Source organism: Ranitomeya variabilis, chromosome 2 (assembly GCF_051348905.1).
Source record: "Ranitomeya variabilis isolate aRanVar5 chromosome 2, aRanVar5.hap1, whole genome shotgun sequence".
In the NCBI taxonomy this organism is placed as follows: Eukaryota; Metazoa; Chordata; class Amphibia; order Anura; family Dendrobatidae; genus Ranitomeya; species Ranitomeya variabilis.
The window spans coordinates 907,111,235-907,125,130 of record NC_135233.1 but is presented as its reverse complement, the minus strand read 5'-3'; the positions used below and the strand labels follow the sequence as shown (position 1 = coordinate 907,125,130).

Sequence of the window (13,896 nt, the reverse complement as noted above, 5' to 3'; positions counted from 1 at the left end):
AAGAAAACAAAATGCAGCACCAAAAGAAAACAAAGGGTGCAAGAAATCCTTCCAGGTATATACCAAACCCCGTGCTATTGTCCAGAAAAATGAAGGCAGCACTCCAATAGAAAAAATAAAAGTGGTTTATTGGCCCATGTGCGATGTTTCCGTCCAGGATGTGGACCTTTCTCAAGCTTGAGAAAGGTCCACATCCTGGACTGAAACGTCGCACATGGGCCAATAAACCACTTTTATTTTTTCTATTGGAGTGCTGCCTTCATTTTTCTGGAATATATATATATATATACTTATATGTGTGTGTATATCTATACAGTGTGGTACAATACAGTGGCATGTAAAAGTTTGGGCACCACTGGTAACATTTTCTCCCTAAAATACAAAGGAAATGTGTCGGCATAAACTTTAGGCCTTTTAGGGTATGTTTCCACCTTCAGGAAACCCAGCGCTTTGGATGCAGCGGATACCCCTCTCCGCCCAAAGCGCCGCCCCTTGTTGTACGCGTGGTGATTCCGGATGTGTTCATTGAGCACATGCGGAATCACCGCATAGTATTCATTGACTGTGGAATTTATCTTGCGGAGAAGGAGCATTTCCGCGAGATAAATAGACATGTTGCGGACGGTAAAGACGCGCCACATGTCCGGATACGCAGGTCTGCCGGATGCGGCCGTACGCACATAGTGGAGACGGAATTTCATAAAATCCCCTCCACTATGCTGTAACATCTGGATGCTACTGGTTGGACGCTGCAGCAGTACACAGCATCCAGTCCACAGCAAATCCTGATGTAATCCGGCACGTGGAAACCTACCCTAAGGCTGCTTTCACACATCATTTTTTTGCCATCAGGCACAATCCGGTGAATTTTGAAAAAAAGGTATCGGGATCCGGCAAAAGTTGCCTCCGGATCCATTTTTTACTCATAGACTTGTATTAGCGACGAATTGCGATGGATGGCCTCACGTTTCATCTGTTTTTTGCCGAATCCGTCGAAAATTAGTTTTCTGGCGGCCGGAGTAAAATGAGGAGCGTTTTTTTGTGTCCGTTGAAAAAACGGACAGTGACGGATCTGTCGCCGTCCGTCGTTTGCTATAATGGAACCCTATGGCTCCAGATCCATCAAATGATGGAATTCGGCAACGGATTCCGTTTTTATAAACTAAGCATGCGTTTAACATTCTGGGTCTCCCTCTCTCTCTCTCTCTCTCTCTCTCTCTCTCTCTCTCTCTCTCTCTCTCCCCCCTCCCCCTCCCTCCTGGATCAGCTAGTTGGACCTTCTCCCCGGATCAGCTAGTCAGATCCAGCGAAAAAACGGATCCTTCGCATCAGTTTTTCATAATTCGCAACGGTTCCATTTTTTCAAAATTCACCCAGATTGTGCCTGATTGCAAAAAACTGATGTGTGAAAGTAGCCTAAGAGATCATTTCATCTTCAACTTGCTTCAGTGTTCACAATAAAGGTAATTTTGACCAGGTGTGCAGAAACACAGTGAGGTAATTAATTGTTGGCTGAGGGAGGTTTTACCACCCTGAATGACACTTGAAACACAAATCATTAATATCTTCTGCTATCAGCTCCCTTTGTAATAGCCCAATCAATGTTCTCTCAGATGTGCTAGATGGGAGACCAGTTCGGAGATTCTGCAGGCATGAGCAACATGCGACCTTGTGTTGTCGTGTTGAAACTTGCTCTTGGGAAACTTCAACATTCTGTCATAAAGGTCTCTTTATTCTCTTTATTGTGTTGACCACGTGGTCCCCAGTCCAATCTCCAGCTATCATTGCAACCAAGACAAAAGCGAGACTCATCGTTGCAGTCTCCATTGCCCGTCTTACTATTTACCATAGTAGTTTTTTCATGACGTCAATGGAACATCTGTAGCTGGACGTCTGATGTTCATAGTTGGTGGCTTGTTTAGACACTGTTTGATACCTTATGCTTGGTACATGATGTCTAATTTCACTTGTAGTTCAGAATAGATCACATGTCATTTTTCAAATCTGACAAGGCCGCTTTTGAAACACTGTGAGACAGCTGAACCCCTCTACTCTTCATACAAGGTACACTAACTGTGTACTAAGTGTCCCAAAAGCTGTTTTTTAACACAACAGCGCCAGGACGCATGTTTTTCATGCTACTTTGAGCAGTCTATGAGGCCTAAATGCACTATTATGGCCTGCAGCATCTTCGAACTTGTCTCCTATCAAACACAACTGGGTTTCTTTGGCCAGAAATTGCATACGGATCTGCCAGCAGCGCATGTTGATGATTTGCATGCTTAAATGCATTCACGATGGCAGAGCATTCCTCTGAGAACCATTAATAATCTCCATTATAGAATGCCAAGGTGTGTAAGTTCATGTATTTCTGTGTGTGGGGCTCATATTGCTGAATAGATTGAGTTGATTTGAAAAATTTGTTTCCCCTTTTTTCATCACTTACATATCACTAATATGTCTATCGATCCTGTGATATTCATAACTCAACTACTTTTCTTTCACTTTGAAATCGGAAGATGTCCATCAGTGCCATCACCTTAGATCTAGCAGTAACCAGTGGGACCCAGCTATCTACTGATTGGTGAAGTCTGTCTCCATACCCAAGTTGTGGCTAATAAGCAATGCCTTCCACATGGAAACAAAGCAAAGCAACTCAAATATGGATAAAATCAAAGTAACTGAGGTGCAGACAAATGGTAGTAGGTGCTCTAGGACTGATGAAAAGAAATGTGAAGTATTTGAATGCAACTGAAAACAGTTAGCGAAGAACTGGAGAGTTGTACAATGAGGTTCTGCAGGTTAGAGTGAAGCAGGATGACCCCTAGACATACAGCTGAAATGGTGCCCACAGAGACTGATCTCAACATCATCAAGTTTATCTGGCATTACATGAAGAGACAGAGTGGTTTGCGCAAGCCTACATAGAAGATCTGTGGTCAGTTTTCCAAGAAATTTTGAACAACCTCTATGCCAAGTTCCTTCAAAAACTGTGTGCAAGTGTACCTGGAAGTGATGCTTTAATGCTCTTTTGAAAGCAAAGGCTAGTCACACCAAATAATGATTTAATTTACATGTCTCTTGTTTAATTATTTCGCATTTTGTTAATCGATACAAAAAACTACTAACTCTTTTAATTTGTTTAAATCATTCTTACCACAGATACAAGCACTTTTTATCATTTACTTTTTTGCCTCCTTTTTCCTCATAGATTTTAAGCTTACAAGCAGGGCCCTCACACCTTTTGGTGTCTGTTGAATTGTGTTGCTCTAACGTCTGTACATGTCCCCTCTGAATAGTAAAGTGCTGTGGAATATATTGGAACAATAAAAATTCTAATTTATTATAGTTTTCATAATTTGTCACGCCTGCCCAAAACGTTTGCACAGTACTTTTTTTTATACATTTGTAATGTATGCTGAAATCTTATGGAAACTATGGGCTGCATAGCAATAAGATATATGCATTCGAAATCTTTCCAGGTTGTGGCTAGGCGGATGGCTGTGCTCTAGATCGTTCACTCTGTCCCTTATATTGATGATGATATCACAGCTGAGGGCAGAATCCTGTATTATCTTCACCCTTTCTATCTCTCACTCTCAATATACAATTTGTCTCTGCAGTGGAGAAGAATTAGAGTGTCATTTGAAAGACCTCAGGCCGGCAACAGATTATCATGTCAGGTGAGTTATAGTCTTGTTGTTTTAGCACCTGAGCTGGGAAAACAATACCAATGTCTGTCATATTATGAAGCAATTTTTTGTTAAAAAGGATAAATGACCTCGTGTTTTTTATAATCTTTTATTATGTTTTTTTTTTAGTTCAATATAATAGTATTCTATAACTGGAACATTATGAAAATGCAACTATTTTTTTCTGCAAAAAATTGTGTACTTTTAATTCTGCAAATAGAATATTTAGTTTTCTTTGCATTGAATTGGCATTTAGTACGTGACCGATACACACCATGATTACACAATTGTCTTACGGTCATATGGATGTTAAAATATGTCCACTAATTGAAGCTTCTAATATACTAATAAATTATGAGATAGCTGAAGACAGATAACTCGTCCAAATCTCCTGTTCATTATGAGACAGCTGCTGACAGACATACCTGTGTGTGCTCATGTTATCAGTGATCGTATTCATTCATCCCTTTTTTGTATAAGTTTTCTTTCAATTTTTGGAGAATAACTATCATTTATAGTCTTGGCTCTACAACTCCAATTCCAAAAACATTGCATGTAAGACAGCTGTTTTTAATGCAGGTAACGAGTTGATTAGGAGCGTCTAACTGGTCTGTAGGAACCAGAACTCTTAATGGTTGGTACGAGATCAAATGCTTATTTCTCACTGCAAAATGCAAATAAATTTATATAATTTACTAGATGGCAGCCCGATTCTAAAGAATCGGGAGTCTAGAATCCATATATACTTTATTTATTCAAATGTAAGAATAATACAATTAATAAATAATAGTAAGAAAGAACAAAAAATGGCTGCACTCACCAGCTCTTGACAATTCTTGTTATTTAAGGTACAGTTACACAGGATCCATGAACATGCTTATGAGGGGAGTGATGAAAGACATCAGACAACAACTTTGCGTGTTGTGGCAAATGCCACAACAACGGTTCTTTGCTTAAGAACAATAATGTAAATAATAAATAATATGTATCAATAACTATGTATATTGGTATGTTCTTTCTTGGCACAAATTGCAGGAAGTAGTATTCTAGGCAATTATATATTAGATGGGCATTTCCTGAAGGAAATACATGGTGCTTGAACAGCGCTACCAGCTTTACAGCAGCACTTTTAACACACGGGACTGGGGGGCGCGCTTACTTTTGCACCCGGGGCCGGGGGCGCGCTTACTTTTGCACCCGGGGGCGCACTTACTTTTGCACCCGGGGGCGCACTTACTTTTGCACCCGGGGGCGCACTTACTTTTGCACCCGGGGGCGCACTTACTTTTACACCCGGGAGCGCACTTACTTTTGCACCCGGAGGCGCACTTACTTTTGCACCCGGGGGCGCACTTACTTTTGCACCCGGGGGCGCACTTACTTTTGCACCCGGGGGCGCACTTACTTTTGGGGCCGCACTTACTTTTGGTGGGCGGGGCTCCTCGGCCTCCGATTTGGTTGGTGGGGCCCCTCGTCCTCCGATTTGGTGGGTGGGGACCCTCGGCCTCCGATTTGGTGGGCGGGGACCGGCCTCCGATTTGGTGGGTGGGGACCCTCGGCCTCCGATTTGGTGGGCGGGGACCCTCGACCTCCGATTTGGTGGGCGGGGACCATCGGCCTCCGCTTTGGTGGGCGGGGCCCCTCGGCCTCCGCTTTGGTGGGCGGGGCCCCTCGGCCTCCGATTTGGTGGGCGGGGTCCCTCTGCCTCCGATTTGGTGGGCGGGGCCCCACGGCCTCCGATTTGGTGGGCGGGGTCCCTCTGCCTCCGCTTTGGTGGGCGGGGCCGCTCGGCCTTCGATTTGGTGGGCGGGGCCGCTCGGCCTTCGATTTGGTGGGCGGGGCCCCTCGGCCTCCGATTTGGTGGGCGGGGCCACTCGGCCTCCGATTTGGTGGGCGGGGCCCCTCGGCCTCCGATTTGGTGGGCGGGGCCGCTCGGCCTTCGATTTGGTGGGCGGGGCCCCTCGGCCTCCGATTTGGTGGGAGGGGCCGGGCCCCTCGGCCTCCGCTTTGGTGGGCGGGGCCACTCGGCCTTCAATTTGGTGGGCGGGGCTCCTCGGCCTCCGATTTGGTTGGCGGGGCCCCTCGGCCTCCGATTTGGTTGGCGGGGCCCCTCGGCCTCCGATTTGGTGTGTGCTCTGTCTGGGGCCACTGTGCTCTGCCTGGGGCCCCATATGCTGCCTGGGGCCCCTGTGCTCTGCCTGGGGCCCCATATGCTGCCTGGGGCCCCTGTGCTCTGCCTGGGGCCCCTGTGCTCTGCCTGGGGCCCCTGTGCTCTGCCTGGGGCCCCTGTGCTCTGCCTGGGGCCCCTGTGCTCTGCCTGGGGCCACTGTGCTCTGCCTGGGGCCCCATGTTCTGCCTGGGGCCACTGTGCTCTGCCTGGGGCCACTGTGCTCTGCCTGGGGCCCCATATGCTGCCTGGGGCCCCTGTGCTCTGCCTGGGGCCCCTGTGCTCTGCCTGGGGCCCCATGTTCTGCCTGGGGCCCCTGTGCTCTGCCTGGGGCCCCTGTGCTCTGCCTGGGGCCCCTGTGCTCTGCCTGGGGCCCCATGTTCTGCCTGGGGCCACTGTGCTCTGCCTGGGGCCCCATAAACTGCCTGGGGCCCCTGTGCTCTGCCTGGGACCACTGTGCTCTGCCTGGGGCCCCATACGCTGCCTGGGGCCCCTGTGCTCTGCCTGGGGCCACTGTGCTCTGCCTGGGGCCCCATAGGCTGCCTGGGGCCCCTGTGCGCTGCCTGGGGCCCCTGTGCTCTGCCTGGGGCCCCTGTGCTCTGCCTGGGGCCCCTGTGCTCTGCCTGGGGCCCCTGTGCTCTGCCTGGGGCCACTGTGCTCTGCCTGGGGCCCCATATGCTGCCTGGGGCCCCTGTGCTCTGCCTGGGGCCCCATATGCTGCCTGGGGCCCCTGTGCTCTGCCTGGGACCACTGTGCTCTGCCTGGGGCCCCATATGCTGCCTGGGGCCCCTGTGCTCTGCCTGGGGCCCCTGTGCTCTGCCTGGGGCCCCATGTTCTGCCTGGGGCCCCTGTGCTCTGCCTGGGGCCACTGTGCTCTGCCTGGGGCCCCATATGCTGCCTGGGGCCCCTGTGCTCTGCCTGGGTGTAGGACACTGGTGACGTCACTTATCTCCGGACATTAGCTCCGGACATTAGCTCCGGACATTAGCTCCGGACAAAGCCACGGAAGTTGGCACAAATTGCAGGAAGTAGTATTCTAGGCAATTATATATTAGATACAATGTGATTTTCTAGATTTTATTTTTGATATTCTATCAATGTTAAAATTAACCTACTCTTAAAATTCTAAACTATTCATGTATTAATGTATTATAATAATAATGTCTTTGTCAGTAGGCAAACTTGCAAAATCAGCAATAGATCAAATACTTATTTCCCCTGCTGTATATATATATATATGGGGCTGTGGGGACCATCCATCATACCATGATTCAGTGTGTGTGTGTGTGTGTGTGTGTATGTATGTATGTATGCATGTATGTGTGTGTATGTATGTGTGTATATATATATATATATATATATATATATATATATATATATATATATATATATATATATATATATATATATATATATATATATATATACTAGATGGCAGCCCGATTCTAAAGAATCGGGAGTCTAGAATCCATATATACTTTATTTATTCAAATGTAAGAATAATTTGGTGGGCGGGACCCTCGGCCTCCAATTTGGTTGGCGGGGCCCCACGGCCTCCGATTTGGTGGGCGGGGTCCCTCTGCCTCCGCTTTGGTGGGCGGGGCCGCTCGGCCTTCTATTTGGTGGGCGGGGACCCTCGGCCTCCGATTTGGTGGGCGGGGACCCTCGGCCTCCGATTTGGTGGGCGGGGACCCTCGGCCTCCGATTTGGTGGGCGGGGACCCTCGGCCTCCGATGTGGTGGGCGGGGCCCCTCGGCCTCCGCTTTGGTGGGCGGGGCCGGGCCCCTTGGCCTCCGCTTTGGTGGGCGGGGCCGCTCGGCCTTCGATTTGGTGGGCGGGGCTCCTCGGCCTCCGATTTGGTTGGCAGGGCCCCTCGGCCTCTGATTTGGTTGGCGGGCTCCGATTTGGTTGGCGGGGCCCCTCGGCCTCCGATTTGGTGGGCGGGGACTCTCGGCCTCCGATGTGGTGGGCGGGGACCCTCGGCCTCCGATTTGGTGGGCGGGGACCCTCGGCCTCCGATTTGGTGGGCGGGGACCCTCGGCCTCCGATTTGGTGGGCGGGGACCCTCGGCCTCCGATTTGGTGGGCGGGGACCCTCGGCCTCCGATTTGGTGGGCGGGGCCCCTCGGCCTCCGATTTGGTGGGCGGGGCCCCTCGGCCTCCGATTTGGTGGGCGGGGACCCTCGGCCTCCGATTTGGTGGGCGGGGACCCTCGGCCTCCGATTTGGTGGGCGGGGACCCTTGGCCTCCGATTTGGTGGGCGGGGACCCTCGGCCTCCGATTTGGTGGGCGGGGACCCTCGGCCTCCGATTTGGTGGGCGGGGACCCTCGGCCTCCGATTTGGTGGGCGGGGACCCTCGGCCTCCGATGTGGTGGTCGGGCCCCTCGGCCTCCGCTTTGGTGGGCGGGGCCGGGCCCCTCGGCCTCCGCTTTGGTGGGCGGGGCCGCTCGGCCTTCGATTTGTTGGGCGGGGCTCCTCGGCCTCCGATTTGGTTGGCGGGGCCCCTCGGCCTCCGATTTGGTTGGCGGGGCCCCTCGGCCTCCGATTTGGTTGGCGGGGCCCCTTATCCTCCGATTTGGTGGGCGGGGACTCTCGGCCTCCGATTTGGTTGGCGGGGACCCTCGGCCTCTGATTTGGTTGGCGGGGCCCCTCGGCCTCTGATTTGGTTGGCGGGGCCCCTCGGCCTCCGATTTGGTGGGCGGGGACCCTCGGCCTCCGATTTGGTGGGCGGGGACCCTCGGCCTCTGATTTGGTGGGCGGGGACCCTCGGCCTCCGCTTTGGTGGGCGGGGACCCTCGGCCTCCAATTTGGTGGGCGGGGACCCTCGGCCTCCGATTTGGATGGTGTGGACCCTCGGCCTCCGATTTGGTGGGCGGGGCCGGGCCCCTCGGCCTCTGCTTTGGTGGGCGGGGCCGCTCGGCCTTCGATTTGGTGGGCGGGGCTCCTCGGCCTCCAATTTGGTGGGCGGGGACCCTCGGCCTCCGATTTGGATGGTGTGGACCCTCGGCCTCCGCTTTGGTGGGCGGGGCCGGGCCCCTCGGCCTCTGCTTTGGTGGGCGGGGCCGCTCGGCCTTCGATTTGGTGGGCGGGGCTCCTCGGCCTCCGATTTGGTTGGCGGGGCCCCTCGGCCTCCGATTTGGTTGGCGGGGCCCCTCGGCCTCCAATTTGGTGTGTGCTCTGCCTGGGACCACTGTGCTCTGCCTGGGGCCCCATATGCTGCCTGGGGCCCCTGTGCTCTGCCTGGGGCCCCATATGCTGCCTGGGGCCCCTGTGCTCTGCCTGGGGCCCCGTGCTCTGCCTGGGGCCCCATGTTCTGCCTGGGGCCCCATGTTCTGCCTGGGGCCACTGTGCTCTGCCTGGGGCCCCATATGCTGCCTGGGGCCACTGTGCTCTGCCTGGGGCCCCATATGCTGCCTGGGGCCCCTGTGCTCTGCCTGGGGCCCCATATGCTGCCTGGGGCCCCTGTGCTCTGCCTGGGGCCCCTGTGCTCTGCCTGGGGCCCCTGTGCTCTGCCTGGGGCCCCTGTGCTCTGCCTGGGGCCCCTGTGCTCTGCCTGGGGCCCCTGTGCTCTGCCTGGGGCCCCTGTGCTCTGCCTGGGGCCCCATATGCTGCCTGGGGCCCCTGTGCTCTGCCTGGGGCCCCATATGCTGCCTGGGGCCCCTGTGCTCTGCCTGGGGCCCCTGTGCTCTGCCTGGGGCCCCATATGCTGCCTGGGGCCCCATGATCTGCCTGGGGCCACTGTGCTCTGCCTGGGGCCCTTGTGCTCTGCCTGGGGCCCCATATGCTGCCTGGGGCCCCTGTGCTCTGCCTGAGGCCCCATACCCTGCCTGGGGCCCCTGTGCTCTGCCTGGGACCACTGTGCTCTGCCTGGGGCCCCATATGCTGCCTGGGGCCCCTGTGCTCTGCCTGGGGCCACTGTGCTCTGCCTGGGGCCCCATATGCTGCCTGGGGCCCCTGTGCTCTGCCTGGGTGTAGGACACTGGTGACGTCACTTATCTCCGGACATTAGCTCCGGACATTAGCTCCGGACATTAGCTCCGGACAAAGCCACGGAAGTTGGCACAAATTGCAGGAAGTAGTATTCTAGGCAATTATATATTATATATATATATATATATATATATATATATATATATATATATATATATATATATATATTTCAAAAAAGTAGGCAGCACTCCATATCATCTGATTTATTAAACCCACACGTTAGGGCAACGTTTCGGCTCTGAATCAGCCTTTCTCAAGCTAATTCAGAGCCGAAACGTTGCCCAGACATGTGGGTTTAATAAATCCTGCACATTTTTTCAGATGATATGGAGTGCTGCCTACTTTTTTGAATTTTGTAAATTTTGGACAATCAATGGACAGGTTGCCTGGGGGCCTTGCACCCGAAGATAAGTGAAATAATTTTTGTGCTGTTCCTATTTTTTATTAATATATATACACACACAGGGTGGGCCATTTATATGGATACACCTAAATAGAATGGGAATGGTTGGTGATATCAGCGTCCTGTTTGTGGGTGGCACATTAGTATATGGGATGGGGAAAACTTTTCAAGATGGAGGTGACCATGGCAGCCATTTTGAAGTCAGCTATTTTGGATCCAACTTTTTTTTCCAATTGGAAGAGGGTCATGTTACACATCAACTTATTGAGATTTTCACAAGAAAAACAATGGTGTGCTTGGTTTTAACATAAATTTATTCTTTCATGAGTTATGTGCAAGTTTATGACGACTTATAAAATGTATTCAAAGTGCTGCCCATCGTGTTGGATTATCAATGCAACCCTCTTCTTCCACTCTTGACACACTGATAGCAACACTGTAGAAGAAATTCTAGCACAGACTTCCAGTATCCGTTGTTTCAGATGCTGCACATCTCCTATCTTCACAGCATAGACAATTGCCTTCAGATGACCCCAAAGGTAAAAGTCTAAGGGGGTCAGATCGGGAGACCTTGGTGGCCATTCTACTGGCCCACGATGACCAATCCTTTTTCCAGGAAACTGTTCATGTAGGAATGCTCGGACCTGACACCCATAATGTGGTGGTGCACCATCTTGCTGGAAAAACTCAGGGAACGTGCCATCTTCAGTGCATAAAGAGGGCAACACATCATCATGATGGTCTTCATGGGCCAGTTGAATGGCCACCAGTGTCTCCCGATCTGACCCCCTTAGACTTTTACCTTTGGGATCATCTGAAGGCAATTGTCTATGCTGTGAAGATATAGTATCACTGTTTCTTTGAAAGGGATGGTAGCTTTTGTTCTGGTTTCTCTATCACTGTCAGAGGTTTACTGATAAATAAGGTTGAATAGCTTCAGATAAGTCCCTATCCGAATAGTTATAGCGCTTACCGAATACCTGCCTCGGTAACCGGGATACCTGGAGCTCTCCCGATAGCTGTTCAGCTCTGCAGCTGCATGTGTCGTGGCTGTTTGACAGTCACATGCATGGAGAGCCCAACAAACAGACTCTCCATACATGTGTTGTGACTGTCACACAGCCGCTACACATGCAGCTGCAGAGCCGAACAGCTGATTATCGGGAGCTCTCCGGGTATCCAGGTTACCGATGCAGCTATTTGGGAAGCGCTATAGCTATTCGGATAAGGACTTATCTGAAGCTATTTAATCAACCCTACTAATAACGTATTTTCCCAGTTGTATACTTCCCAAGAAAGCCTTCTGGTTTAGGGATCGACCACAGTGAACAGCACCTTAAAGTTTGGCTGATTTGTAGCACATCTGTTATGTAATGATTGTCATCCTAATAAGTTTAGTTTGGTAATGTTTTTTTTACGAATTGAATGTTATCATTGTAACATAAACGTGCGCCTCCAAACCTACTAGAGGTCACTTATTTAACATGCCGTAACTTGCAAATTGTTTCAGGATCTACACAACAAATAAGTCAGTAAAGGGATCGTGTTCAGAACCCATCACGTTCACCACTCACAGCTGTGCACCAGAATGTCCCTTCCCACCTAAACTTTCTCACAGAACCAAAAGTTCACTTACACTACAATGGAAGGTAGGTGTCGTCCATCTGGTCTTAAATGTAAGGTACATCGCAAAAGCAGAGGGTTTCATACCATTGTGTATTCTTGATATGATTTATAATTTTGGTATTATCATGGGTTACATTAGATTTATATAGAATTAATAAGCTATTCTACTGTTCTTTCAGGCACCTGTTGACAATGGTTCAAAAATCATGAGCTACTTATTACAATGGGATGAGGTAAGAATATGTAACAAACACTAACTGAGAAGGGAAGTTGAGATTTATCCCTTTGTGCCCCTCTCAGACCATTAACTGACACAATCTTATTTACAGCAATCTGAGCATGCTCCAAGCAAGCGTTCTCTTCTGCTAACCTTCTAGGACAGTGGTTGTTCAATATATTTTTCCACAGTGGCACTAGTCTGGTGTTTCTAGGCTGGGGCTACATGTCGATGTGTCGTTTGGATTTCTGCATTTTGCTTGTTTTTTGCTATTGATGGACTATTTTACAGTTGCAAGTGGGATATAAAAAAAGTAGACAAGTTGCATGCATCTTTACTAGGGTGAATCTTTACTTCATCAATTAGTCCACAATAGAATATGGCACTTCCACAACATATAACAACAATTTGAACACCAGGTAGAATTAACTCCTAAGTCCAATGAAGAGATCCATAAGATAATCAATAAAATTTCCTTTTATTATCAATTACAAAATTTAATTAAAAATGGCTACCAGACACATAATACAAAAATATACCCAGGGGGCCAAAAACACCTTGCATAAATATATATTGGTACCACGGTACAGCGTTCAGGAAATGAACAATGCAAACACACTGTGTAGACAGATCTACCTGGTGCACGTCCTCGCACTTGTAACAATAAACTGTGCCCCGATGGGGAATCCCTAATACATTACATAGGCGTGCATATACCATTAACATGTAGAGATTGCAAAGTACAAATTATCTCACCCCCGTAATCCGTGGAGGAATAAAGATCGTAACTCGTGTGGTGTCAGGTGTTTCGGCGTTCCCCTATCGCCCCGACGCGCGTTTCGCCCTTAGCTTCTTCTGGGGGCGTCTTTGCCCTGTAGATGTCTTTGCCCTGTAGATGTGTGTTGTTTAAGTCTGTACAGGAGCTTATATGACATAACATTCCAAATCCCTAGGCATTAATATACTGTTGATCTCCCTCTTTGACGCTGAACAACTTCCATTCTTTTGGGAAGGCTTTCTGTGAGATTTAAATTGTATCTGTGGGAATTTTTGCCCAATCATCTAAAAGCTTTCCGATTCTGTTGTTCCACGAGTGGGCCTGTCTTGCTATATCCATTTTAGGTCATAACAAAATAATTTGATGGAGTGAGGTTCGGGCTCTGTGTGAACCAGTAAAGTTCTTCCACACCAAACTCTCTAAACCTTTCCATTATTGACCTTCCTTTGTTCTCTAGGGCATAGTCTTGTTGGAGCAGGAACAAATCTTCCCCAAACTGTTCTAACAGACTGCTAGTCAAAGAAGCGTGATTCGTTGCTTCACAATACACCTTTCCACTGCTCCAGAGTCCAGAAGCGGAGTGCTGCTGTTTAACACTTATTTGATGCTTGGCGTTGTGCTTGAGGATGTAAGGTTTACCTGCAGATTCTTCTCCATGTAAGCCCCCACCACAAAGTTTTATGATGTTTATTCCAGAAGATGTTTTGAGCGTTGTTACAACAGTGATATCCCATTACCGGACCAGGCTCTAATTCAGTGAGCTCTTTAGAATGACCTATTCTTTCAGAAAAGTTTGTAAAGGCAGACTTCATGGCTACTGGCCAGATGTTGTACACATGGGCAATGTGACTGATTGGAAAGCATGAATTTCATGAATAAGAGATGTATATATTTTATCTATTTAGATACAATATTTGGAAAAATAATTGTCCATATTTTGTATCTTCCAATCCTAGTAAAATTTACTAAATCTTGTCTTTCCCTTTATCTATAAATAGACATAATTTGCCCTGTTTTATAAAG

General features: G+C 49.5%; 1 protein-coding gene across 1 annotated transcript in view; it reads left to right on the top strand.

The window, feature by feature from the left end:
• Nucleotides 1-13,896, top strand: part of FNDC3B (fibronectin type III domain containing 3B) — a 489,123-nt gene that overhangs the window by 299,125 nt on the left and 176,102 nt on the right. The window contains exons 9-11 of the mRNA XM_077290528.1: nt 3,624-3,683; nt 11,763-11,901; nt 12,058-12,111. Of these exons, the coding sequence (XP_077146643.1) occupies nt 3,624-3,683; nt 11,763-11,901; nt 12,058-12,111 (253 nt within the window). The remainder of the gene's footprint in view (nt 1-3,623; nt 3,684-11,762; nt 11,902-12,057; nt 12,112-13,896) is intronic.